The 27559-nt window shown below is 42.4% G+C and overlaps 3 protein-coding genes across 5 annotated transcripts in view; all 3 read right to left on the bottom strand.

Annotated features, from left to right (window-relative positions):
• LOC118787668 (liprin-alpha-1-like) overlaps positions 1-10134 on the bottom strand; it is a 47388-nt gene extending 37254 nt beyond the window's left edge. For all 3 annotated transcript variants that reach the window (XM_036543232.1, XM_036543233.1, XM_036543234.1), the window contains exons 1-2: positions 9076-10134; positions 6951-7223 (exon numbers count right to left, since the gene is read on the bottom strand). In XM_036543232.1, coding sequence (XP_036399125.1) covers positions 6951-7223 — 273 coding nt within the window. In that variant the 5' untranslated portion in view covers positions 9076-10134. The remainder of the gene's footprint in view (positions 1-6950; positions 7224-9075) is intronic.
• Positions 10135-17434: 7300 nt separating this feature from the next.
• Positions 17435-19381, bottom strand: fadd (Fas (tnfrsf6)-associated via death domain). Its single transcript, XM_036544390.1, has 2 exons — positions 18811-19381; positions 17435-18513 (listed from the first exon to the last, which is right to left on the bottom strand). The coding sequence occupies exons 1-2, from the start codon at positions 19103-19105 to the stop codon at positions 18239-18241; spliced, it is 570 nt and encodes a 189-aa protein (XP_036400283.1). The 5' UTR covers positions 19106-19381; the 3' UTR covers positions 17435-18238.
• A 4244-nt stretch (positions 19382-23625) lies between these two features.
• The window catches only part of LOC118788494 (anoctamin-1-like), a 50806-nt gene continuing 46872 nt past the window's right edge, over positions 23626-27559 (bottom strand). Inside the window, exons 25-28 of the mRNA XM_036544512.1 lie at positions 26050-26102; positions 24679-24863; positions 24422-24527; positions 23626-24174 (exon numbers count right to left, since the gene is read on the bottom strand). Coding sequence (XP_036400405.1) covers positions 23929-24174; positions 24422-24527; positions 24679-24863; positions 26050-26102 — 590 coding nt within the window. The 3' untranslated portion in view covers positions 23626-23928. The remainder of the gene's footprint in view (positions 24175-24421; positions 24528-24678; positions 24864-26049; positions 26103-27559) is intronic.

Genomic DNA, 27559 nt, shown 5'->3' with positions numbered 1-27559 from the left:
GGGAGGGATCGCATGCACCATCAGTGTGTTTGTAGTGAGTTTCCAAACTGGCTGGCTCATAGCTTTGTCCCTGTATGGAAATAGATATGAAGGGAAAAAGAGCGAAGCCCTCGATCCTGTGCTGAGCTCCTCTCCTCCTGTCAGGTAGCAGGGTGAATCTGGAGCACGAGGCCCATCTTAAGAGCATGAGGCTTCATGTCTCCTCCGCCCCAAGGCCAGCTTACATCAAGCAGTGCCTCCCGACTAATGGAGTCCTGATGGTCTGCCGTTTTATCCAATGACTGTTTCCATCTTTCACGGTAGGTCACAGTTTATGTCTACCTTTATAGCTCTGAATCTGAACAAGAACAAAGTGAACACACAATAGTAGGTTTGAAGCACACAAAGACACCTAATTTGTTCTTCTGAAGCAGCTCTGTTCTGATTAGGCTACACTTTGCATTGAAGTTCTAATGCCTTTCACACGGGGTTTTCAACCAGGTCCACCAATTCATTGACGAATGTCTGAACGTAGTAATGTGAGTAAAGGTCTGAACAACAGACCAGGCTGAGAGCAAACATACATCCTGCCTCATTCATTTTATGGTTGGTAGAAGTAGAAGTATCTCAACACAGTTCCAGACTTAAATTGCACATCCAGGCCTGCTGTACAACACCCCTTTCCCACTCTAGGAAGGAGGCTAACATGAGCTACAGCCAAAGCACAGCCGTCTCTCCACTGCTCTACCTGTAAGCAGAGTTCTATCACACTGACTGCAGCCATCTGCCCAGGTCTAGGCAACTAACTGCAGTCCAAGGCTCAGGTTTTAGCGCTTCTGTCTGCCTTTTCTGTGCTCATCGACGGCAGCCTGTTCCTCTCCCCCCTCCGTGTTTACCTCGTCAGTGTTGACAGAGGCACCGTTTACACAGCTTGTGTTAAGCATGCTAGCGCTATCGGTGCCAGAGGGCTGTACTGACACGGGTCAACACGCCAAAATGAAATTAAAAGCACCCTGAACTGTGTCTGCACCTTCACAGGGGACAAGAGGTGTTGCAGGGCTCAACAGAATGAAAATTAGAACAAAGAATGAATTAGAAAAAACAAACACTTATAGAGACTTACTGACACTGCAGTAAGCCTTACTAGTAAGGTGCTTCTCGTCCACGTGTATGATTCACTAGACAGTTCCAGCAATATATGCAGCAAAAAACTAAACAGTAAAATTAAGTATATAGTATATAAATATGTTCTGTTCAAATCAATCCTCTATCATCAAAATGGTTTGAATATATAATATAAAATTATATAATATATAAAATTATATATTAATATAATTTTATCAAAAAACCAAAACACAGCCGTTTCATTAGCAGGATTATTTTTATAAAAACAAAACACCAAAATTAAATGGGGGGTGAATGTCCAGGTACAGTGATCTGATTTTCCCCTTACCTCAGTGTTTCTCAATCCTACTCCTGGTGCCCCCCTGTCCTGCATATCTTGGATCTATCCTTGCTCCAGACACACCTGACTGAAATTAGTGCTTTTGCTCTTGATTAAATCAGGTGTGCTCAGCTAATCAAAAGTGCCACTGATGAGTTCAGTCAGGTAGGTAGAGCAGGGAAAGATAAGTACAGAGCAGGGGGCCCCCAGGAGCAGGATTGAGAATCAGTGCCTTACCTGAATGACTAAATGATGATAATGCTATCAAAAACAACAGCAGCGACTTTGTTTGTAATCGCTTGTTTGTTGTGATAGTGCACAACTTTGTGAATAGCTATTCATCTGTTAGCACTGAATCCTGATACGTGAAAAACCACGCCAATTCTTCACGTCTGTAACTTGGCATACTGAGCTGAATATGATCCCAAACCGCGAGACTTCAGCTTAGTTACTTATGTATCAGTTCATGCTACTGCTAAACTCACGTAATGCTCGTCTGTGGTGAACACTTGTCTTCGCTGCTTTGTTGCTTACAGAAAAATAAAAATGCAGTCCCTAATTGTAAAAAGTGTTCACCTAAACAAAAACATGGCAATCCATTTATCAGACTCACTTTGATCCTCGTCAGCATGGTGTATAAAGACTCGACTGTAACAGATTAAACAAGGGCAAGCCCCCACTTTAATTTGAACAGATCTAGCTATCCGAGATTTGAGATTAGCTAAGAGGCCGAGTCCTTTATCTGTGCAAAGAGGGGCCTCCTCCCTAAGCCTCCACTAAGGCTTGTGTCACTCCCTCAAACGCCATACCAAATCCATGGACACCATGCTGCTACCCTCGACCTCTGATGTCCATTCATCTTTTCGCTGCCTTTACAAATAGTCCGAGAACTTCAATGAATACTGAACTGCTATAAACAGTGCTGTAGCAGGACACCCTCCAGTGCAATTGTGCTGTGTATTTGCCTGCTCTGTTAAGCAAACATCTGCTAGTTTGGACTTGCATTCAAAAAAGATTATTACCTTCTTGCCACAAGGTACCCCAAATGTTTATCTGACATGACAACATGCGAATAAACGCACAAAATATTACTCTCGGTCGCCATGGCAGAACTTCAAATGCTACGCAGAGCCACAGTGCGGTGAGAATAAGCCAGAGGGATGGAAGGTCATCGCTCATCTGCTTAGAGCGCTGCAGAGCGGCAAGCAGAGCTGTGCCATATTGACAGAGAGCCAGCTGACGCGGCCTAAAACAAACAGCTGCGCCTCGCACCCCCGTGAAAGGGGCGGGCCGCAACCCACCTGCAAAGAATTTCCCCAGCTAATCTGGCTTTTCCACACAGCGAGGAGCAGCGCTGCGCAGGTCCGCTCCGTGGCTGACCCGTCGCTCCTGTGACACCAACCCCCGGCTCGGGCGAGACACTGCCCTGCCACCCCGCTTCCGTTCATCCCCCCCACTGAAATGTACTCTCTCTCCAACAATTCAAAGCCATAATTTCTGTCAAGTACGCACTCATATGCTCATCTGCAATTTTTAAAAATTGTATGGTGGTCTAAGGTTTAGACGAGCTGAAAAGAGCCCGGGAAACAGGAGGTTCAGAAATAGGGAGGAAGTAAGACTGAAAGGAAGAGAGCAAAGGCAAAGAGAAGGAAGGTTCTCTAAGAAACACAGAGAAAGTAAGGGGGCGAGAGCACACCAGCAAAGTTGCAGCAGCTTTTAAGCAATCTGTGTGAAATACTTCCATTTTTTTCCATCATAAACCCCCTCCGTCTTCTTCGGCTCACACCACAGGACCAATAAGCCAGCTCCCTCTTCTGAGTGAGAAAGGGAGGGGGGGGGGGGGGCTGGCAGGCTGGGTAAAGTGGCCTCCGCTTTCTCACCAGCACAAAGCTCCTACTGTCCTGCAATAATATAAAAACCATAAAGCTCTCCGCTCAGCCAAGGGCTTTTTTTTAATTCATCAGCTGCTGGGAACCAGGAAGATTTGCAAAATGTGGCTCCAACTTCACATAAACTGCACTTTCCGCACACAGCTCAACTGACCCAATTACAAAATGCTCTCACTCAAAATACAGCCCCGTATTTGCCTGTTGCCACTGAACAATCAGCTCCACTGCAGTATCCCTGCTTATGGTCACACTTTCTGCAGGGAACCTCGCTGCACACGCACATCCTGCAGTCCCCTTTGTTCTGCATGAAAACACTGGTCTTTTATGGAGGGGCAATTTACGGCTTCAAAAGCGGCACAGTGCGGCCCTACTCCATCCCCAGTGCGTAAGTCGCATGTCAGCCCGGAATGTTTGTGCATTCCACACGTGAAGCACTCACCCGGGAGAGGAAAGCGGGGAAGAAAAGGGAAGGAGGTCAGAGAGTGGGCCGCTGTGGCGGCGGGCGGTCGGAGCCCAGCGGCGAGGCTCTCAGGGGACGGGCTGATGGAGTTATCTATTTAAAAAGCCCTCACGGTGTGGAGGAAGCGGAGAGCAGAAGGGAGCGAGGGAGGGAGTGAGTCCACTTCCTCTATTAGACCAGGCATTAGCGCACTGGCGCTGGGGCCATCCTACATGCACTAGCCCTACACAGAAAGCAGACAGCCAACTGAGACTGGGGATACCTAAAGCAAAAGTCACAACCACGTATTTAAACTCAACAACCAAAACACAAAAATGTTCAAATGTTCAAAGGGCAAAATATAAGCAAACAAATGTAAAAGCAAACAATGTGTTTGGTCCTGTTTGCTTAAAGTAAGAAAGCACAAAACAGAACCAGAAATTCAATAACAGAAACATAGTCAGTAATTCTAATTAAGCGTATTTGGGAGATCTGTTTTTTTGTGCTCTGGCTTTGAAGCCAACACTAGACATTAGGGACAGAGCGCCAGGGTGCCTCAGTTTTCCAGTCTGCCCGCCTGTGCCGACAGTCGTCAAGACTTAAGCTGCACTCACAGAAATATTTACCAGGAACCTCAGCACACGTGGTGAAAATTCCCAGGAGGCCGCACTGCCGGCCGCGACATCCAGCCGCTAAGCTCTCTGCTGAAATCTTCCGGACTCTCAGGCTGCATTTATTAGTCTGACGGCAGGCCTCACCGTCTCCCGAGACAGAAGCTTGGCAATTTGTGAGCTGCGTTTCACATACGGAGGGGAGCGGGGGAAGCCAGTGCAAGCCGACAGCATGCCGTCAGCCGAGTCTGCCTTGGGCTCACGTCGTAGACAATGTTTGAACACGCAAAACGTAATCTTTCTGCTTGGAACGAGATCAAATGTAATGAAAAACAATGCCTCCGCAAGGTCTCCCCGGCCTATTCAAGCAGCAGATTTAGAATAGCGCTTCCCCTCGAATGCTGTAGGACCACTGGGCCGTGGTGGCAAGCTGGTGGTGGTATTTCTTCACTATGTTTCTACTTGGAGGGCTCTTTTTAACCAGCCTGGCCCAAGCTGCTGCCTTCATACAGAACCCCCCCCCGGACTCAGGAAGTCGACTTGGATGACCCTGTTTGGGGGGTCACGCCAATGAGGCTTACTCCTCACCAGCAAGCAGCCGCCACTGCCTCTGGGCCCACTACCAAAACCCATTCTTTGGTATAGCTCGTGCGGGATTCCTTTCGTTCTATATTAGGGAGAACTACGGCCCTGGCTGGGGCCAAAGGAAACAGCAGGTCTGTCCAAACCACAAGTATCCTCTAAAAGAAGGCATTTTTGCAGCATGAACACACTTGCCCTCACATTGCTTCCAGGCTTCACAGCAGTCCCAAAGGCTCTTACATTTGATGGCTTCAACCACTCATTTCGCAAATTGTTTTTTTTTTTTTTTTTTTCTTTGAGATTATGAATACCTCAGCCTATACGCTTGGAAAATATACCATCCGTTTTGGGTCAAACCCAACAAAGATGGATTCTGCATCAAATGCATAGTTTAATCAAGCACAAACGCCACAGTTTACGCTGGTATTATGTTCGGCATAAATCTGGCCGAAGCCATAACTTTCACGCCATAATATCTCTTCACGCAAGACTCATTCTGGAAACACGCAGAGGCATTCGTTTGTAGGTTCTCTGCCCAGGGCATCTTAAGCTGGCAGTCGTATTGGGGCAATAAAAATGTCAAAACGCACACACCGTAATCTAAAACAATATGTGGAGTTACTCGAGTGAATGATCCTTTAACTCTGACACCTAAATACACAGACAGTCATATGGCCAAACTGATCACATGCCAATATGTGGAGGAGCAGATCAGAGCACCTCCGCCGTTGGCAGGATTGTGCCCGACAGATGGGGCAAAGCACTGCTCACGTCCTAGACAAGCACAATGATGAGTAAAACTAATGAATGCTCTGAGGAGATCATTACAAATCAGCCAAAACCCCCAACCAAAAGCGAATACAGCCCAGCTAATCACAGTAAAAAAAAAAAAAAAAAAAAACTGTTCTTCTCAAATTCATACCGTTTTGAGTAGTCCCCTCTCCTTCCATAGGCAGGGCGTAGGAGTGATAAACGGGTTAACAGGATAGTCTGTTTCAAACGAACCTAATGAACCGTCTGTGGACCACACCATCACATACACAGGAAAGGAGGAATGAAAACAGGTGCTGAGCTGGAAAATTACTCGATTTCACGTGCTTTTGTCATCAAATCTTTCCACTGGAAAAAATGTTTTAACAGATTGCACGTTCAACAAAGAACCCTGGTTCAGAAATCACTGGTCAAGACTGAAATAAATGGATCCACGAGATGAGGAGCACCATGCAGCTTGTAAAGGTATAGGCAATATATAAAATGAAAAAGCAGTCTTTGTTTTAATTAATAGCTCCTAATTATTTGGTATTAGAAATTAAACAGCACCTGGTCAACACATTCCAAGACTCCTAGCCTGTCATCCACTGAACATGGCAATGAACCACACAGTTCACCTTCATCACTGCAGTCATATCCAAGAGGACCGCAGTAAATATTTCATCATCGGATAACAATAACACAGTTTAATGTGACAATGAGTCCTTGTTCCCCTCCAAGGGGAGTGCTCCAAAGAGACAGGCTGAGGGATTAAAAAAAAAAAAAAAAAAAAAAAAATCACACATTTCACGCTCAATGCCTGTTATTACAATAATGGAAGGAAAACAAAATCTGACCCCCCTGATCCTGGTCACTGCCTCCTGTCAATCATCGCACCCATTTGCTGACAAAAAAAGATGAATAACTGGCTTTTAATCCACAGTTACTCGCCTAAAACCCTGATGTTTCTTTGGAGCTTCATTTTGATCTCTTTTTAATGCTTTTACACCTGCTAAATGCTAAGAAAGTTCAAATGCATTGAGTGTAAGTCGACGGTGATTTCTAATATAACCTATACAGGAACCATGGTACAGCTTAATACACTTAATGTTGTAAGTGCTAGCATGGGCCAAAGGAAACCCATTTAGCACTGAGGCAACTTCCAATAAGAGGCCCCGACTGTGCACTGGAACACTGCGATGTCAGGTTTCATTGGCTGAATGGGAATGCCGCGGGCGGAGCTGCAGCGTGCTTACCTGGGGCAGGGCAGTGTTGAGCTGCCTCTGCAGGGAGTCGCGCTCATGGCTGACCTCGTGCAGCTTGCTCTGCGTCAGGCCCAGGTTCTCCTGCGTCTCACGCAGCGTGTCCAGCAGCCGGTCGCGCTCCTCCAGCATGGACACCATCAGCGACTCGAAGTGGCCGTCCCCGTCCGGCTGCAGCGGCGAGGCTGAGCCACGCCCCCCGCCACCGCCGCCACCCCCCGGCGGGATCTCCGCCTCGCTGATCGTGGGCATCACCTCGCACATCATCTTGGGGGAGGAGACCAACAGCAACACCACAGGCAACCACATTACATGACAAACCAACCCACAGCTCAAGTGCTTTTCAGAGTGATCTGAGGCCTGAGCTGCAAAGGCAGAACTCAAGCGCCCTTTACAATCTATGGCAGCCTGACACTAGAGCAGAGGAATAAATGCTTTCTACACAGAACCTTGAGCCACTCCAGGTAATACCAGTGCATGAAGAGTGCATGAGTGCATGAAGCAGATTTGTATCAGACTGGCATTTAATTCCACAGGCACCAACATACATTACTGTACATTTGATTTGTGCTGCTTCTGTAAGGCAATCTGACTACAGCGAGAACTTGTCAGATCTGATACAGATCTCAGCACTCTGCATTAGGAGTGGCATTTCCATGAAATCATAGACCGCACTTTCTTCCTTCTTAAATTTGATGATGGCTGTGGGCATTCCCTCAGTTCGATAGGCACTTGCTTTATCTGGTTGGCAAGTCAGATGCCGCTGTGCCCAGCCCAGTGACAAATACATTTATGCCATCCAATATGCCCTGTGCCTTGACTAAAGCTCTCATTCCCTGCCCCCACCAGCACCCTCCCCCAAATCCTGCAACTCTGGAGATGAATGTCACTGGCTAGAAATTTAACCTAATTTTGCTCAGGCAAATGCACTGCAGTCTATATTGAGGTCAGACTGGTAAGCTTTACAATGGAACACAAGAGGAAGGCTGCTTTATATTGCTAGAGACAAACTGACAGATGGTACACCCCTTTGCCCATAACCCTGTGCGCTAAACTGCGTGCTTTCGCTCATAATGCAGTGCACTGCAGTTAGTGGCATTCACTGGCGTGGTTTTAGAGAAAAAAAAGGTCCAGGGACAAAGGAGGAGAGCTGAACCCAAATCTGTAAATGACAATGTACAAGAATGTGGTATCGACGTGGCCAAAGATAGCGGCCAGAAATGATTACCTACTATGTTGACACTACTGTTCTTGACGACAGCGAAAAACTTCATACACTTCTTTTTATGGAAAAGTACTGTCAGACCACATATGTTCTATTGGTCGGTCGGTCATTCTAGTTGCCTTCATGATTCCAAGCCAGTGCAAGCCAATGATATTACAATTGCAGTTTCACTGACAGCCGTTTGGTTATCGCGGAGCTGTCGTCATTTCAGACAAAACGGTATCTGTTCGTGATCAATGAGCTGCTGCTCTTTGGAGTGCACCAGAACAAGTCTCCGAGAAATCTGCGCTGACTGAGCTGCAGAACTAAGACTTCTGTAAGTAGCGAATTCAGTTCAACGTGTGCAACACCAACTGAATGAAAGAGTTAAAAGTCCCCCAACTCCCTCCTTTCCTGCGGACATCTGACGCATATGAAGAAAGCCACTCAGCCATCCAGGTATTACTTCACCCTGCTAGTTCACTCCTGAGGAGCACCAGCAGGAGGGAAGATAACTAAAATTAACTAAACTAACTACAATTAGTTAGATTTTAGGCAGATGGCTTAATGATCAAAGTACACTGACACACATCCAGTACTTCAAAGCGCTTTGCCCAATACGCTGTGATTCCAGAGATTCTTCCATCTTTTCCGTCATTCTTCCATTCATGCATACTTCCTCAATTAAATGGTAATAACCTTGGTCGCTACACAGCTTGCTAGCTTGCTACACCGCCACAGAAAGCTCATTAAAATGGTTTTCATGATTATGTGGAAAGCTGTTTGCTAGCCAGGTGATCATCACTCCGCCTCTTAATCACCTCTAAACAATTACCCGATGTTTATTCTCTCATAATGAAGTTGCAATTTCTACTACATCTATAACACAAACACACAACAGAACAGTTAGATTACCTTGCCAGTAGAGCTGAAAGTCCTTTTCTCTTCTGCGCAGCTCCTTACTTTGCAAACTACAAAATCTAGTTAGCTAGCTGGCTAACCAGGTTTAGTGCTGTAGTAAACAAGTTTACCAGACGTTATCTAGGTACGTATGACGGAACAAAATATCTCAAGTGCATTCATGTGTCGTCCAAGCCATCCGAAACAATTTAATCATCCGAAGGGATAAAAAGAAAACATTAAAAATTACCCATAAAAAAGGAAAAAAATCCAAAGGCCGCAGCACCAAAAGAGCAGATGGGAATTTGCTGGCACTTGTTAGCTTTACTGTTTAGCTTAGCTAGCTAGCAATCATTTACTTGCCAGACAGCCAGCTGGATACTTCTAGAGACAAAAACATGTAGCTAACTAGCTAGCTAACTACTGGGTCTTCTTATACAGTACTGGTTAACCGGTTATAAAAGACAAAACTACTCATAGTAATGTTAACCAGTTAGCTAGCCAGCCAGCTAGCTTGCTATATGGCAAAAAAAGAACAGATCAAGACCGAAGAGAGAAGAAAAGTGTTACCTAAAGCACATAGCTGCTAGCTACTGTTAGCTAGCGAGTTAGCTAGCTAGCTGACTATAATATTAGCCGGCTAACGACAGCTAGCTAGCTGCCGAAAAGTGATATTTTCTCGTTAAATTAGCTCTGAAAGCGTTTATAATCCACCTTCTGAGGTCAAAGGAACATTCTGATCAAAATCGGAAAAAATGTAAGCTCCAAAATGGTTATTTCCTCTCGTCTGATTCCCCGTTGTGTTTTGGGGATTGCTCGGCTGAGCCGCGTCACCACGCCAGCCTAGCGGCTGCAGAGGGAAAGCATACTTCAGGACACCGGGGAACTTTAAACTCCTCGCTTTGGACGCGCTTTATCCTCAGGCAGTATAAACGCATCCCCGGTCACTTCACGAGTTGCTCTGGGAACCGATGAACGGGGTTTATCCGTGTGAGTCGTTCTGAAATCCCGGTTTTCGATCGCCTATCTCCGCCAGTGCGGCTGCCCCGATCTGCTCGATGCTGGTGTCCCTGCTCCGGTTATCTCCCGTTTCCTGCTCTCCCGATAAATCACTGCTATACGGGGCAGCGCTCACAGCGGAAGTGTAGCGCCCTCCACTGGTGAGATAAATCATTTTTTATAATTATTTATGTAATTATAATAACAATATAATTATTACTATATTTTAATGATTATAATTATTCATAAGTGTTCTTTATAATTCCATCATTAAATATTTGTATCATTTTATAATTATACCTTTATGTATTTATAAATAAAATAATTTATAATTTATCATTTTATGATCATTTAGATTTTTTAAAATCAAAGTGCTTTAATTGGTAAGCGAGCTAGCTAGTTGCTCTAAAAGCATTGTACATCGGAATGTATGAAATAAAGGAACGTTCCGCAAGCGTAATTCACAGCCTGTTTTGAGCGTGCAATGCGATTGCAACTAGTCATTTAAAGTCGCATGCTCTTTGTTACATCAAGCAATTGGTATATATTCTATATAAATGACTAACCGTAAAGGTCCGTCATTCTTGACCTCCGGACTTCTCAAATCAAATTGACATTTCGTCAATTTCATATTTGACATTTAACATGTACGATGCGAACCTGCTATTACAAACACCATCACGTTTTAGAACTCCTTTATCAGTTTTGTTTACGCTTGTTTCATGCAAGGTTGAAACTGTTAAGACGTGGAGAGTCGCTTGTTATGTGCCCTCACTAAGACGTAATTTATAAAGCTTTTTTTATTCCTCATATATCAGGCTTCCTGTCTTTTGTGACAGAGGGACGATATGACATCGAATAGCCGAAAAACAGATTTTTTTCCCCTTGGGGCCAAAAATTGACGTAATTAGTCAGAATAATAATCTAATTCCTCTCCCTGTAGTCAGAGGTGTGAAATTATCCTCTGTATTTCAAAAACATGTAATTCCCCTCCTCTTAACTAATGATAGGGCTAAATACTCAGTGAGTTAAACACATATATCATACAATATAATATAATAAAAACAATGTTGAGTGAATAATGACTGGGTATCAGTATCAGTTATTTAACAATTATTAGGTCAACAAAATCTAGGGTGACTATATATAGTGACTAAATATAAAAATAAGAAATTTAATTCATTGTAACATTTCACAATTAATAACGGCAGAGTCATAAAACATGATTATGTCAACACATGGCAGCAATCATTAGCCTTCTGCGGGCAGTTTTAAGAAGGAATCCACTCTCCAGTTCCAGCCATTTGCCGTTTCTTGCTCCTTGTTACCCACTTACTTCTTACCTCTGGCAGTTTCCATGTCCAGCCTGGTTCACTGTCACACCAGCCATGACTGTGAGAAAATAAACATGACGTGCCCGGCCCTCTCTTGACTTTCACATTTGCCTGTCAGTCTCTCTCTGTTTAATTCTCCATGCTTTTTGGTAGCAGCAGCATGACCCCTGACCTTTCACTTTTCCTGCCACCCCAACACTTTAAAAATAGATGAATGAGACTTCCCTGTGCAGCTTTCACAGCTGGCACATGTGGGAATGTGGCAGTGACCCACATGCACCCAACAGAGAGAAACAGGGCAGTCAACAATAGCCTGTTGAGTATGCATCTCAATACAAATTTTTCTTAAAGGAGTTCGGGGCATGCACACTATTTTTTAGCCTCGCACCCTGGGTTGGGCGAGTGTGATGAGCTACTAATCCCTGCTTTACTAATGGCCCTCACTGTACCATCAATGGAAAAACAACAGTGTCACTGATTCACTCACTCCTTACTCTGGGCAAGATTTTACAGTTTTATCAATTTATGTTGACAACAGCATACTGAAGCAATTCACAGTAAGCACTTGCTCAAGGACACAATGGCAGAGCCTAGGTTGGGAATTGAGCTTGTAACCTTTGGTTTAGAAACCCAGCTTCTTAACTGCTCTAGCACACTGCCACCTAAGCATATTCTCCTCCTTCTCAAAGTGCTGATTCTGTTTTCAGCAGTGCTGTCTTTGCTCTCTTGCACAGCGAAGACAGGAGTCTGATGTTACTACCCACAAATAGGTCAATACGTTTTTTTTTTTTGTACTGCACCAGGGCTTGAGTCATTGAGTCACATGCATTTGTTTTCTCCTCCATACAATCTGAGTGTGAGATGATAAATGTTTGGAGTCTGCATCTATTTTGGGACTTCTCCTTATCCGTTTTGACCGGTGGTGACTCACTGCGGCGCTTTCACTCAGCAGAGCTACAATAATGCATTTCCCGTTGATTGTTGGTTTGGGGGGTTTAAGGGAGGGGCTTATATGTGATGGAGACACAATGTGATACACTGTGCCTTTTTCAGTGGGCTGATATAATTCATGCATGATATAGTATGACCAGTATGTCTCGCTCGTTTTGTAATTGCAAGCCATTGTGTAGCAATCATGAGATACTGCTGAGAGGTCTTTATTGTGCAGTCAGCCAGTGGGAAAAGTTTATGCGAACACAATTCAGCACATTTTACAGTAATGGATTTTCACACAATATTCCTCTTGTGTGGAGTACAGTCATTTCACATGTAGATTAAGAAGTGTTCATTTAAGCTGGGAAAATTTACAAGTTACACCAAACAGCTTTACGCTTGAGCAGAACCATATAAGCAAGATCAATGTCATCCTCCAACAGATTACCACATTTTCACAGTATAAATCCCACAGTGCACCACAGCAAAGCAAATTGAAGGCTAGGTGCATCTCCAGTAATGTCATCCCAGGGACTCACGGGCCCCTCACTAGAGGGTTCCATTAGAGGGTGCCACAGTCGCAAAGTGAGCAAACGCTGAAATCCACCTGTAATGGAGCGCGTGTCCGTTACATGGACCTAGGTAAGTTAAGCAGAAATATCTGAGGCTAACATACCATCTCCCCGGCTGGTGGAAAGGACATTTTATTTCACCGGCTCCTTTGTTTGCCTCCTCCCAGACACACCCAAACCACTGACTCTACTCACCAACAAGGATACAAATGTCTCAACATGCAGGGTGGCCTGCTGGATGATTAAGCATTTCTAAGTCTTGTACCATTTTTTGTCAATTGCACCCATTTTTACACTTAAAGTAAAAGAAATGGTTGTGGTTTGGCGGGGGGGCGGCTGGGACAGGGCCTACCTGTGCATCGAAGGGCACCAGCAGGACGGACTCCCTCAGCCGAAGGAGGGCTGGGGGCTGATGGGACTTGTAGGTTTGGGGGAGGGCAGACAAATGGGGCTGACCAACATGGGAGGTGACTGTGGGGAAGTTATCTTTTATAATTGGGTTGGATTGTGTTGTAAAGAGCACAATTACCTATGAAACATTTTAGAGGTGGCAGGGTGATATTAATATGCCAGTATCTGTTGGGTTATGGTTTGTGGTTGAGTTGATTGATTTATTTCATTCCGCTTAGTTTAGTCCAAGATGGCTGATTACCTTTATAGGAGTGACATTCAGTCAGTAGGGGAGGCTGGCGAGTGTAGTGGGATTGAGCACTGCAGTGTAATTGAAGTGTTCTCTTTTTTCCTGCCTAAGCAATTATTGTTTGCATTTTGTTTGTTTTTTTTTTTTTCTTCACTGTTAGTTTAGTACTATTTTTGTTACTTTTATCAGTCACAGCTTGGGAGAAATACACCACCATCACCTCATCATAAAACCTTTTGACCTCATCAGTTTTTTTTTTTTTCCATCACCTCTTGGTCACTCCACGACACCACCATACTGGCAATTTTTGTGGAATAACACAGGGCACAATCCAAACCAGGATCTGATGTTCAACCTTCACAGCAATGGTTTCATTTGAATGACAAATCCAAGCACACAACTTTACATAGCTCTAACCTGTTAGCTTCATAACTGACTGAATGATAAATAAAGGTTGTCTTTGAATTTGGCAAGAATTATTCCCCTGCCCCGTAACATTTAGGCGGTGAATGTTAGCTATCTGTGAAGTTTGTGGCTTGCTCAGTTTACAGAAGTATCAATGACAAATGAGAAACAAGCACGCACTGGAATCATGACTGTAGATTAGCCATTATCATTAGTCAGTCACTTCACTGACATCATTTTAGTTTCCCATTCTAAACTGACAGGGAAAAGTTGCTCAAAAAGTTGTAGGAGAACTGCTGGGTCTTTGGTAGGAAGGTTGCTGCTTTGCTACTTACACACACACACACACACGTGTGTGTGTGTATGTGCTTGGACTGATTATGCTTTATGTAGCATTCGTAAATGTCACTGTTGAAGTTAAAGCATCGTCTTGCTTCTTGTTGTTAGTTTGATAACATAATCACTTGATTTAGGCTATGTTGCCATTTCTAGCCAGCTAAATAGCTGTTGTTGCTCTAGAGCACCACTTGGCACATTGTCCTTTGATATTTACCTTTGAGAAATATTGGCAGTTATGCGTTATGCAGAAAAGTTGAAGTCTACATCCTATACATTTAAATTAAATATAAACGTAAATATGATGCTTACTAAGAAACTACTAAATACTATATTTTATTTTGATACACTTTTTCATGTCAGTATTTTATAGTTTATTTTGATATATAGGGGTATTTTGTATTTTGTATTAAAATACATCATGATGGTTTTATTCCCATCTCTGCAGTGGTACTGCGATGATGAGAAAATGGGCAGGAAAACCTCTCTGAAGAAAATGAAAGTGCCAAATGGTCCAAATTTTGATATTTATTATGTGATCATATGAAGTTGCATCTGTCAGTTCTGTCAGTTTGAATGAGCTTAAAAGGTATAGGTGTGAACATCAGACCACACTCAGACCTCAGGGTCATTGTAGTTATATCTGTAGGACACCCTGAAAAGGACTTTTTTTCATATGTTGGTCTTCTATCCCAGGTTTCCTCTTTCATTATACCCTGTTCTCCTCACACTCCATTGAACTGTTGCAGCATTCATTCCTTCAACCAAATTGCATTTTCCTCTATAAAAGTTTTTTTTTCTTTTTTTTTTTTTAGGATCATAGACACTGTGTTTACATTGAACCATGTAAATTGTTACTTTGGGAACATACATACATTAGCAAATTACTATGGGGCTGGACTTCTAGGCTTAAACTATTCGAATGCTACCAATAACTGTATTGATTGGCTATGAGTATCTGTCAAGAGTTTTAAAAATAGAACACTATGCGAATCAGCGGCCTTTTCTTGCAGTTTAGACCTATATTCAGTCTGCTATAAATTCATCGGAGTGTAAGTCTTGCCTTCAGGTAATGCCTTTAAAAGTACTGAAGTGTTTCCAAAATAGAGCTTGTCAAAGATGTATGTGACAGGATACCTCCCCATATGCCACGCTTGGGCCAAAAACGCTGATAAAATAACAATTTCAAATTTATGATTTCATGCCTTACACCTTGGTACACCCCACCACAGATGTGTTTATACTGTAATTCCTGCCACTAGAGGGCATCAGAAGGCAATGGCAGTGAACAAATGGTTAAAACACGCACAGGTGTACACCAGCTTGATTGATGATTTCGAAAGGGTTATACATGCTTTTATCTCGTCCCGACTTGACTACTGTAATGCTTTGTATGTTGGCCAGGCCTCCCTCTCGAGCTTACAGTTGGTCCAAATTGCTGCAGCCTGTCTTCTAACAGGAACGCACAAGCGAGAGCACATCACCCCTGTACTCGCCTCTCTTCACTGGCTCCCTGTACTTTTTAGGATTAATTTTAGGATTTTATTATTTGTCTATAAATCATTAAATAGGATTGCTCCAACTTATCTTTCTGACCTTTTACATCCACACGTCCCATCAACATCACTCAGGTGCACTGACCAGTTCCTTTTAGTTGCTCCGATTGAAACACAGAGGAGATCATGCCTTTGCAGTAATAGCACCTACACTCTGGAATGAGTTGCCTCTGCATGTAAGGCTGGCCCCAAAACTGCCTGTTTTTAAATCCCGTCTCAAAACGCATTTTTATTCCTTGGCTTTTAACTCAGTATGAGAGCTGCTCTTGCTTTTTCTTTTGTTGTGGTCTCATTGCTTTTATTTATTGTCCTTTGTCTATTTATTTATTTATTGTTTTCTGTATAGCACTTTGGTCAACTGCTGTTGTTTTTAAATGTGTTTTATAAATAAACTTGACTTGACTTTGACTGTGATATGTCTAAGAGTTCACAGACACCCACACGAAGCATTAAAAGTAGCACAGCTTCGGTATGGTCTGATAAATAGTTACTGTTGCCATGGTCATTGTGCTTCCCCTGTACCTGAACAAATTTCTTCTTTTGTGTCAGTTGCTCCTAAAAAGGTGACCAGATGTAAACTGAAACCATTGCAATCTTGCTTTGTGTGTGGGAGTATGATTGCTGGTTTCCACATGCCCACCGCAGTATTCAGACTGTAGAAAGCTTTTCTGAGCGGAAGCAGGAAAGTTTTACCTTTGAGTTCCACAAACTCTCAAACAGACTGGTGTACTATGTACACCCTGTTGGGAGACAATGCCTGTCATGATCATTGAGAATTAACTCATCCCCAAAACTGACCTACTTTACCTGCTGTACAAGGCAATTGATAAGACCGCGACATAACACTACTGCCCAAGTCTGTTTGTCAATTTGAGATTAACATTTGATTTGATTAGCACAATTGGTGGAGAGTAAACACAAAATATTTGTTTTATCTATATATGAAAAGTTTTTTTTTAAAAAAAAATTAGTATACAGACGAAACATATTGGATATTCATATATTTAAACCACAAAAGTTTCATACCCTCTGCAGTGCCCACTGATCACAGTATAGAGAAACTGCACATTTTTTTTTTAAGCAGATTTGTGCTGTCCATATTTGTCCTTAGAGATTATGTCTGTTTCCCCTAGTTGGGTTTTTGTATAACACACAAAGGGGCATACTTTAAAAACTTTGGCTCCTGAATGGATCTTAAAGGTACAGTCTTCTTGAACTGCTTTTGTGGTCAGATCATAAACCTCATCTGTGTGATGAGAACTGACCTCAAGTTGGTTCATACATATTTCAAGGAAAGCAAACTGAATTCTCAGTCAGTGAATTGAAATGAGCATTCTGAACTTCAACATCCCTTTTATTTTGTTACAGCAAAACAAATGATACATTCAAAAGAGCCAAAACATTGCCATTTCACCAATCAAACATGTAATGTGTAGCACTTCCTCAATTAATGTGCACAATAATAACATTAATGCATCACCACAAGAGCATATACTGAAGAAACAGATGGCTAATGCATTCAAGTAATCATCTATCCTGAGATTACTCACACAGCATGCTTACTGTACTTATAAAGCCAAACATAAAAAATAGGTTGTAACTTCAGTGTATTTAATCATTCCCTAAGATAAAAGGCACCATAAAACAAAGGAAAATGATATGCAAAATCTGACCATTATTCATTTAGCAAAGTCCACGATATTCATAGAATCTCCAGCTGGCTAAGGCTGCTGCATCTTAATGTCACCATAGGTACATCACGTCCTCAACAGTATACACTATTCTAACTTTCCATCAATTAGAGGTGAGCTATATTGTGCCATAAGGCTTTACTTTAGTTATGGACTTCATCTCTCATCAAGCAACACATCTCTCGAGCACACACTTCGTGTATTTAATAATTTAAACCAAATTTAGAAACTGAAATTCCCTTAATTCTCAATGGACAGTATGGTCACAGTCCTCGTTCTGGTACATCAACTGAATATACTTTCTGCAATTCAGGCAATACAATGTTTCCTAATGTCTGAGCTATGGGAAATATAAAATCAAAAATACTTGAGTCAAAAAATGATCTTATACGAATTTAAAGGCTGTGGGCCTACAACAGGAATGTGCGTACATTGGCGAAAAACATTCATCAATAATTTACCACCAGTTTTCAGTCAAACAACAGCATAAGATCACCAGCGCCACCTAGAGGGAATGAGGGCGGACTTGCTTTTCTACAAGAACACTTGCAATGGCCGTGGCAAAATGTTGAGAACACTGTAAGGGTGATACTAAATTTACCTACAGCAAGTATATAGATCTCTCCACTGTCAAAACCAAAGAGAGGATCCACTTATATTATTAATCACATTTCCTTGTGCAATACAACATTGACAAAGATGTAAATAAGGTTCACTGTCTTGAAGAGAGCTCTTTCTCAACAAGATCAGCGGTGAAGTTCAAGTTCAACAAGCGAAGCGCACTTATCAAAGCGTCAACCTTGGCCTCAGCCTTTTTCAGTTTTCGCCACTCCCTCAAAAGTTCCACCACCTGCTCCTGCAGATCGAATGGATATTTTTCTCTTATATGGTCCAGTCTTGAGTCTGTAATACCAAGTTTTCGACCATACATCCGCCAGTTCCTTCCCAAGTGTTCAGAAATGACGTCTACTGCAATGTCCAGTTTTCCTAGAATGTAGGAAAAAAATACTAAAATCAGGCAGAACACGTGCACATCGGAAATCATAAACCTCTCTTAATAAGTCCCGGGAAACGGAATAGTAGCAAGATTTCTGGCACGGATTAACAAAAGATTACAATTAAAATAAATTCCCCTTGATGTAGACCGAATTTTGAACAGGCCAGTGCGTTTCGCCGCAGAACAGGGCCACTGACACACACCTTCACTTCCTCTGTAACTGACCTGGAAACTAAGTACCTTGGAAATCAAAAGCCAAATAACATGAAAAAGACAAAAATACTGACTCTGCTCCTCAGGTTCCGGTTGATCATCCTGTGGTCCCGCTCCACAGCTTTCAAAATTGTCTAATATGTCAACGAGATCGTCCCTTTTGATGTGTGTTAAGAGCTGTCGGAGGAATTCCGTGTTGTCAGCCCCTATCTTGTTCATTTCTCGTAGGCATTGGAAAAGTTGAATCCCGCTGTTGATTTTCTCGAGTTTTTTCTTCCCTACACCCGGACACAAAAACTTCATCGCCTCAACATTATCTGCTGTAAGACCCTCCGAAATCTTAAGTAACACAGGAGAAAACGGGTCCATTTTCGCTGTAAATGTGGCGATGTGAAGGAAATGAAATTTGAAAACTTTCCCCGTAAACGAGGAGCTGCTGCACCTCGGCGTCAACTCGCCGGTTGTTTCACTTTCATTTTCAATCAAACATTATATACTTGTGTTCTTTTACACGCGTAGTTTAAGGATGCTAAAGAAGTAATTAATGTGGACGTATTTATATTTTTAAAAATGACAAATTAATGCGTGTTTTGTTCGAGTTACTACTTTGAACTATCGCTCTGCATTCACTTCCTGCTCGGTGCGGTGGATCCACTCCTGTAAAAAAAGAAAAAGACATGTCTTAAAGAAACAGCATTCTTCTAAATAGAATAAATAGAATTTAACAGTTAAAAAGACTATAGTTATAACTATAGACTATAGTTATTGTTAGTACAGGTGCCACTGTGACACCACCATTTACTGTACTTACTGTATAAGACAATGTTGTGTATAGAGAAAGAAATTATTTTTAAAAACAGCGTCACAAGAGGCGGCAGTGAGCATGCGCAGGTTCCTGCCTTTGACCAGCAGAGGTCGCTCTCTGAGTAGAAATCTGTTGATGCATAGTCCACGCCACACGTGAGATACGGCAGTGGCTAACGACAGGCGTCGTCCTTCCGCATACCATAAACAATAATGTTTATATTATGCGGGTGGTTGTTAATGCATATTTATACACATGACATTTCGTTGAAGATTTCAATTCATTAAAGCAAGACGCATTTTTATGTTCTATCAAAACAAATCAGTTGAAACGAATTTTTTAGTTTTAGTTTGCAGTTACGCAAACATATGTGTCTAAATTTGAAATGATTGACAAGACCTGTGTTAACTGAACACTGAAAACGCGCATTTGAAATATCACATTACATTACATGCATTTAGCATGACGTTTTTATCCGGACCGATTTGCTGCGCAAGAGAGCACTGTATCCATCCACCCCATTGCATGAGCAACAGTTCTACACCTGGTTAACTACACTCCAAGAGGAGCGAATGTACACCATTCAAACAACAACACATGCTATGTGATTTATACTAATATGATATGAAATGTGCAACAAAAATGGCAGCAATCTTTTACTGACACATTGGCTGGTTAAAATCTAGCGCAGTGTGTGTAGGTATGTATTTAATATTGAAATCTGAAACAGACCAAACTCAGGTTTTTCATGATTAAAAGTTTAGTCTTATGTCCTGAAAATATATACAACCATCATATGAGGACTAAATAAAATGATTATTCTTTAGTGTGTTGAAGTGTTGAAAACAATTAGGGCTACTCGTCCTCAAAGCATTATTCTGACTCAACCTGGGATCTTGGATTCATTTTGTGAATGTTTCTATTTAAGAAAGCGCTATCAAGGAGAGAAAGCACAGTCCATGGAAATGGAACGTCACTCTTCGTTTACATTTAAAGTGCTTCCTCTGTGGCTATTTCCTGAAGCTTCAATCGGAACGGACCTGTCTTGTGTCAAACTTGCAAAACTTCAAGACAGGTTTTGGAAAAAATCTTTGATTTTGAAATGCATTTAAAAAAAAAAAACTTTGCAGAGGTGGTGTGGCCACAGAGTAAAAGGAGAGCATTTATTCAATTTATTTTAATGCCATACTCACAAGGCTGTGATCATAAAACATGGTTGCATGGTACAAAGGTTTTCTAGGGTTGAATAACTTGTGTTGCTTGATATTAGAAATACTGAGAAAACCGTCAGGTTTCTCAATAGCTTCTGAACTTGAATCATTCCAAAAGTAATAGGCAGCTTTTGTATCATCTAACACAATGAATCTTTCTGGTAGACTGGTAGATTCTCAAAATACCCCTTTCCCAAGTACACACACCTCAAATGACCATATTTTGAAGTAGGAAAAAAAAATCCAAAACACTGATTTTTAAAATTTATTTTACATTTAAAGTTTTATTTTCATGATTAATTTCTCATCAAAAATGAAAAGTAGGTCTTCTATACAATTACATAATCTATATCAATACAATAAAAATATTCTGCTCTGAAATTACTTTATTGTACGAGTACAAAAGTTAACATAAAGAGCTCCAGTGTTGTGTTATACTGGTGCACTGCAAGCACTGACAAAAAGGTTCTATGAAACATATTTTTTAATAACCAGTAAATAAATGTAAACATTAAGATTTTGATAGATGCAAAGATATTGTAACATAACTCCAAACATGTAATAATGTATTGTGAGATAATATGAATCTTTGAACCAAGAGCTGACAGTACCTTTTCAAAGGAGTAAAATCCTTCACATAAAGGCTATACCCCAGTGTACATTGTATTGAGAACATTTAAAAGCCTTTGTTCTATTATAGCAGGATTTATTATACTTTCAGGATCCTTGGTTTCTCCTGTTTCATTGTTATGTATCATATTTCAATCATATAATCAATATAAATAGTAATAGTCATATCAATACGGTGGTGAATGGCACAAGGGTTAGTACACTGGACCCTTGCAGGCTAAGGGTTCGAAAGACTGTTGCAACCTGGAGCAACTTAGTTCACCTCAGGTCCACCAGTAAAACTCCAGCCATATGTAAATGAATGTGTTCAGGCATTCAGAGCTAGGGCATCTGCTTAGAAAACCAGCAATGTTATATGTCTAATGCATATGTGCTGCCCACTGAATTGGTATGACAGTGTCCAACACCTAATTATCGATGTCTTCTGAAGGAACTGGAATCATTTTTGTTTTGATGATAAAATACATGATGATGACCTATGGTAAATCCGCTTGTTTCCATACACAGATATTTAATGTAGATATTTCACAGAGAGAGAGATCTAGCGTTAAGGTAAAGAAAAAATGTTTCAGCATAAAATCTCTGAGGAATATGCTAGAAAAAAAAAAAAACAAATAACATGGGAAAAAACTATCTACAAAAGAATGAAATTATCATTCTGTTTGTCCACATTGTCTCACTGCTCCTTACAAAAATATTATTGCCTACAGTGATTCTTTTTACAACTGAACTTTAACATTAAGCAATAACGCTTAGAGGAGCTGCAGTAGATAAATAAGCAGAGGTGAGGCATGCAGAAGGCACTACTGACAAAATCATTTTGGAATGATGACACAGTCAAGCTATCTGCCCAGTATAATCGCAATCCAGTAAAGGTGCCCACTTCAACTTCATATGTAAAGATTGGGAGGGAAGAAACTGGAGGCAGTTGTCTACCCTCAAGAACTGGGTACTTACTGATAAAATCACAGATTAAGAAAGGCTAACCATATATTTAACACAAGGCTTATAAAATAAAATAAGTATTTATATTCTCTAATCTTGGAGCTGCATGTATCCCCTTTCTACCTAAACAGACACATCTGCTTACAGATCAAATTCATTATATTCTGTTACACAACAATAAATGTACAGTACCATACAGGGTCTAACCACATTTAAGGTTTGCCCATTAATTTCAGCCTCTTAGACAGTGGTAAGCCTCAATTTCAGGATTCATTTCTGTATTTAGTCTTTGAAATATCAGGGAGGACCACATTTAATGTATTGTTGTTCAGTCTTTCTGTGCCTACTAATACAACTTTAGGGTGCACAACAGATAATGGACCTTCTTTTATACATATTTAAACATGTATGTTATTGCGATTTATAAAACTGATCGATAAATCAAACTGATCTTAGCTGCGGCCGAAGGATGATGACGATATCAATCTGACAAAGATGATTCTATGACACCATGACAAGTAATATGATGCAGAGTCTTTGGTATTGTGTGAAATCAGGCAGTCCACAACCGAGGCTATCATAAGCTGATGAATGAAAATGAATTTATGGTCTACACAGTGCATGTCAATATTTATGTGTATTGTTTTTTCATAACTTGCTCATCAGATTTTCAAAAAAGTTTCTTTTGTATGCTGTCTCTAACAGAAACACTTGAGGCACAATGTTCAAGTTTCCATTTATCTTCGGAGAGGTGTCTAGCGTATTGTGTAGACATATTATAAGGACTAATTTGAATTCCAATATTATTAGAAATGCTTTCCATTTGGTATGTAAGTTGTTTTTTCAATAGTTTTGGGAAAAAAAATTTGGATGTTGGAAATGCAAACAAAAACCATATATGACCTCTTAAAAACATATCTCCATCTGTTTAAAATCAGGAGCCACTCAATGCATTCGGGAAAAAAGGGAGGGAAAAACACTGATATTACTTTCATAAACAAAGGTAGGCTGCTGACTTTTCATATTTGAATACAAAGATAAAAAATGTCAAATCCCTGATAACAGAGTTCTGGCAGTTCTGAGTGCAAATGTCTACTTAACATTGAACAGCTCACAAAAACAATGACCACGTTCCTGTTCATAAGCGTGTACTCTAATGACCTGTGCTGGGTATGTGTGTATGGTTTGTGAGGCAGGGTGACTAAACCGTTTCCTGTTCTGAAAAAGGGCAAATGTTAAAAAATAAGAGTGATTGATTGAAAAAAAAAAAAAAAAAAAAAAAAAAAAAAAACAGACAGGACAAACTGGATTAAAAAAATTGTTTCCCTGCATTTGTGCAAAAAGAAAAACAAATACCCCCTCTCAGTCTCCATCTCTGGTGAGATCACAGCTTTTGAAATGTGCGTGTGACCTGGCTGTGATTGGCAGTGGGGTGAAGTGATAGCAGAAAGAGTAGCCGGCTGCAGCGGTCGCCAGCGCTGCCCCGCCTCCTCTGCAGGAGCACCTCTCGTTCTGTGGAATGTCCGGGCAAGGGTGACGGCGAGGGCGTGGGTGGAGGAGCGAGTGGACGGGCGATCATGCGGGCGGAGGGGCAGGCGGTGCTAGACGCCGCTGTCGTGCGTGTGCGCGTGTGTGGCAGAGCGCGGCCGGGCTGCAGGGCTGTGGTTGTTGCAGCTGTCCTTCCCGCCCCGCGGGCCCATGCTGTCCGCAATCTGTGCCTTGCCCTGCTCCTCCTTCATGAAGAGCTCCACCAGCAGGATCTTTTCTTTGTGGATCTGCAGGCTGATGTCCTTGGGGATGTCTGGGATTAGCCAGTCCACGATGTCACTCATCAGCATCACCACATTCTGGGGAGGGGGAGATGCTGATCACTTAGTCTCAGTGATATAATTTCATACTGGTCAATCTTTGGTGGTTGATTTTCAATGGCTGTAGCTTTTGACTTGACTTTGATGTGTCTGAATAATGTGTGACTGGAAACTGCAATACGCATGTGCTGTACCATTCAGCAGTATGTACTATGAGCAATGAAAGGTAAGTGTCAGAAAAGCTCTACACAGTCACTTTTCCACATCTCTGCTTAAGGGTGCTGACCTGGAAAACAATGACGAAGGCTAACCGGACTGCCAGCACAGCCCAGAATTCCTTGGAGATTTCATATGGCGTTTGCGACCATGGAGGCTCCCTGTAGTCTTTGTACCTGAGTGAGGAGGAAATTCACAACAAACGGAAAAAAAAAGAATCATGGCAATTTGAAAAACCAATCAGTTCCTTCTTTAACATCAACCCATTCCTGTAATTTCAGCTTCAGAGAGCCAGACTGAAAGACCTGAAGCTGGCCTGCTGCATACCTGCAGATCTCAACCTGGTGGCCCAGAAACAAGGGATCCACTGGCTCCTTGCCTTTCTGGAAGTCGCTGACGTTGAAGTAGGACAGAGTGTGATTGACGAAGCCGTGCATGGAGCCATCCGGACTGTACATGTACTGGTAGACCAGACGCGGGATGAAGTCTGAGGTGAACGAGATCACAAACGCCTGGGGGGAAGCAAGGCAGGACCGACACAGGGAGTCAGGAGAAAGGGGCCTTTCTATCAATCCCAAATGCTCAATGTTTTAAAACACACCCACTGCCCTGCCACATTCACTTCACCCAAAATCTTATTTACTTAATGGGTATATTTATCAGCATCAGTGTACCCAGAGGGCCGTGTGCTCAGAGGGTATTTTTAATTAGTTGCTTAGTGAGATTCTGAAAAGCTAGAAGGTTTTAAGATTGTGGCACTCTTAGCATTGCTGCCCGCTGTTATGTCACCCTCAAATGTGTCAAATGAATTTGCTGACTGGGAAGACAAGGAGAGTCACTTGCTCGCTCGTACGCACGCATGCACACACACAGTGGAAGAAGAAAAGATTCACGTGAGTGCTTCCCCAGGACATTAAAGTGACTGGCTCAGAGAACTCTTGCTTTGTCCTTGATTCACACATTTGTAGTCCTCCTGTTTGGTGAGGATTCCTATGTGATGACTACTTCCAGACCTCCCTCTCTCTAGTGCTGAGCTCCAAAAAGCATGCCATCACATAAACTCAATCTCTCAATCAGTGAGGCAGACCAAAGCCTCCGATTTTAAAGGATGATGTGTGAGCAGATACGGACTTAAAAAGCAGACGGTATATAGGGAAGTCCAGGAACTTTGGTCCTGGAGGTCATCGCTTCTGAGGGATGCTTACTTTGGAATTTATGACAGGAGTTTTCTGTCAGGTCCTTGCTGTGACTCACCATGTAAGGCTTGCTATTCTCTTAAATGACCATATTTTTGTGGGGATTCCACAGAGAAGCAAGGATAACAAGACCGAATGGCAGGATTTAAAAGGGGTTGTGCAAAGTGTAGCTAAAAGCTAACTGTTTTAAGGACTTTCATTAAAGTCCTGCTGACCTGAGAGGCCAGGGCTGTAATTGTAGACAGGAGGACAAAGAGAAGACAAGACCTGGCAAATTTGTTTCCTCCCTAGATTTTGAATCCATGAAACAGCCCAATGTGAACATTACATTGCAAACCTATAGATTAGGGGTTCATGCAGGACTTTAATGAGAATTATGGATACTCATAATGAAGTGATGCAATGTTCAGCCTTGAGGAATCTTTTAAGATGTTACAAGAAGATGCAAGATGCAACAAGATGGACCAGTTTTGCTCATTGTGCCTTGAGTAAGATCACTTACGTTGATGATAACTGCCACTTTGGCGACCCCTCTGAGGATATTGTACCAGATACCTACATCAAGAGAAAAGGTCACATGTTTAAAATGTATTCAGGCCCACTACAGGTCCCAGCACAGCTACAATACAGGCTCTTACTGTGCTTGAAAGGGACCACATGTATAAGACAGCTACAGCAGCTACAGGCCAGCTGTTTCAGTACCCTTCTTTGTCAGCTGTTTAGTAGTCAACATGTTTACAAACACAGATACCTATGTTTTCATTCAAACCACCACTAGATGATGCTAACAGTTAAGCTCAAATTGAGCCCTCACTCCCCCCATGGAGAAAGCGTTTGTAATTCCTGAGGAAGAAACTGCCTTCCCTGCCCTTTGGAATAATCCCCTCCCTGAAGGGCAGCACGCTTTTGCCCTTTTGCCTTAAACACTGCAATAGAACAGCAACTACCACATACAAAACTGCCTTACAGACATGGGATGGCACATGGCCATTACATAACTGTAACCTGCCCCCTAGATTCTATCCCCTCCCATCTCCTACAGGCTCTCTCTCCCACACTCTTGCCTGCACTCAGTCACATCACCACCACTCAACACATCACTCACCACTGGCACCTTCCCCTCTGTGTTTAAGCAGGCTAGGTTAACCCCACTACTCTACGCTTAGTCCCTCCCAAATAGAAAACTACAGACACGCCTCTCTCCTCCCATTCCTATCTAAAACCCTTAAACAAGCCGTTTTCACCCGGATCTCTGCTTTTCTCTTCCAGAACGACTTGTTGGACTCCAATCAGTTGGGATTCAAAACCGGCCACTCCACTGAAATGGCCCTCCTGTCTGTTGTCGACACCCTGCAGGTGGCGAGAGCTGCCTCCATGTCATCGACCCTCATCCTACTAGACCTGTCCGCCCCATTTGACACCGTGAACCACCAGATCCTCCTGTCCACCCTTGCTGAACTGGGCATCACCAGCACTGCACTTCGTTGGTTCGAGTCCTACCTCACAGACAGATCATTTCAGGTATCCTGGGGGGGAGGGGAGTCCAAGCCCCACTTGCTAACCACTGGCGTACCTCAGGGATCGGTGCTTGGCCCTCTCCTCTTCTCTCTATATAAAACTGCTCTGGGTCCGATCATCCAGGCACATGGCTTCTCCTACCACTGCTATGCTGATGACACCCAGCTCTACCTCTCATTCCAACCTGATGACCTCACTGTCTCAGCGCGGATTTCTCCCTGTCTTTCAGATATCTCAGTCTGGATGAGGGAGCGCCACCTTCAACTCAAGACTGAGCTCCTAGTAACTCAGCTCAACGACCCTGACTGCATCCAGGTCTGCAAGGAACCTGGGGGTATCGACTGATTACCAGCTGAAATTTACTGACCACATTGCTGCGACTACCAAATCATGCATATTTCCGCTGTACAATATCAGTAAGATCAGGCCCTACCTATTCGAGCATCCTCCTTGTCCAGGCACTGGTCATCTCAAGACTGGACTACTGCAGTGCC

This window comes from Megalops cyprinoides, chromosome 13 (genome assembly GCF_013368585.1).
Source record: "Megalops cyprinoides isolate fMegCyp1 chromosome 13, fMegCyp1.pri, whole genome shotgun sequence".
In the NCBI taxonomy this organism is placed as follows: domain Eukaryota; kingdom Metazoa; phylum Chordata; class Actinopteri; order Elopiformes; family Megalopidae; genus Megalops; species Megalops cyprinoides.
Note: the sequence above shows the minus strand (reverse complement) of the source record. Positions and strands in the feature narration are given on the sequence as shown.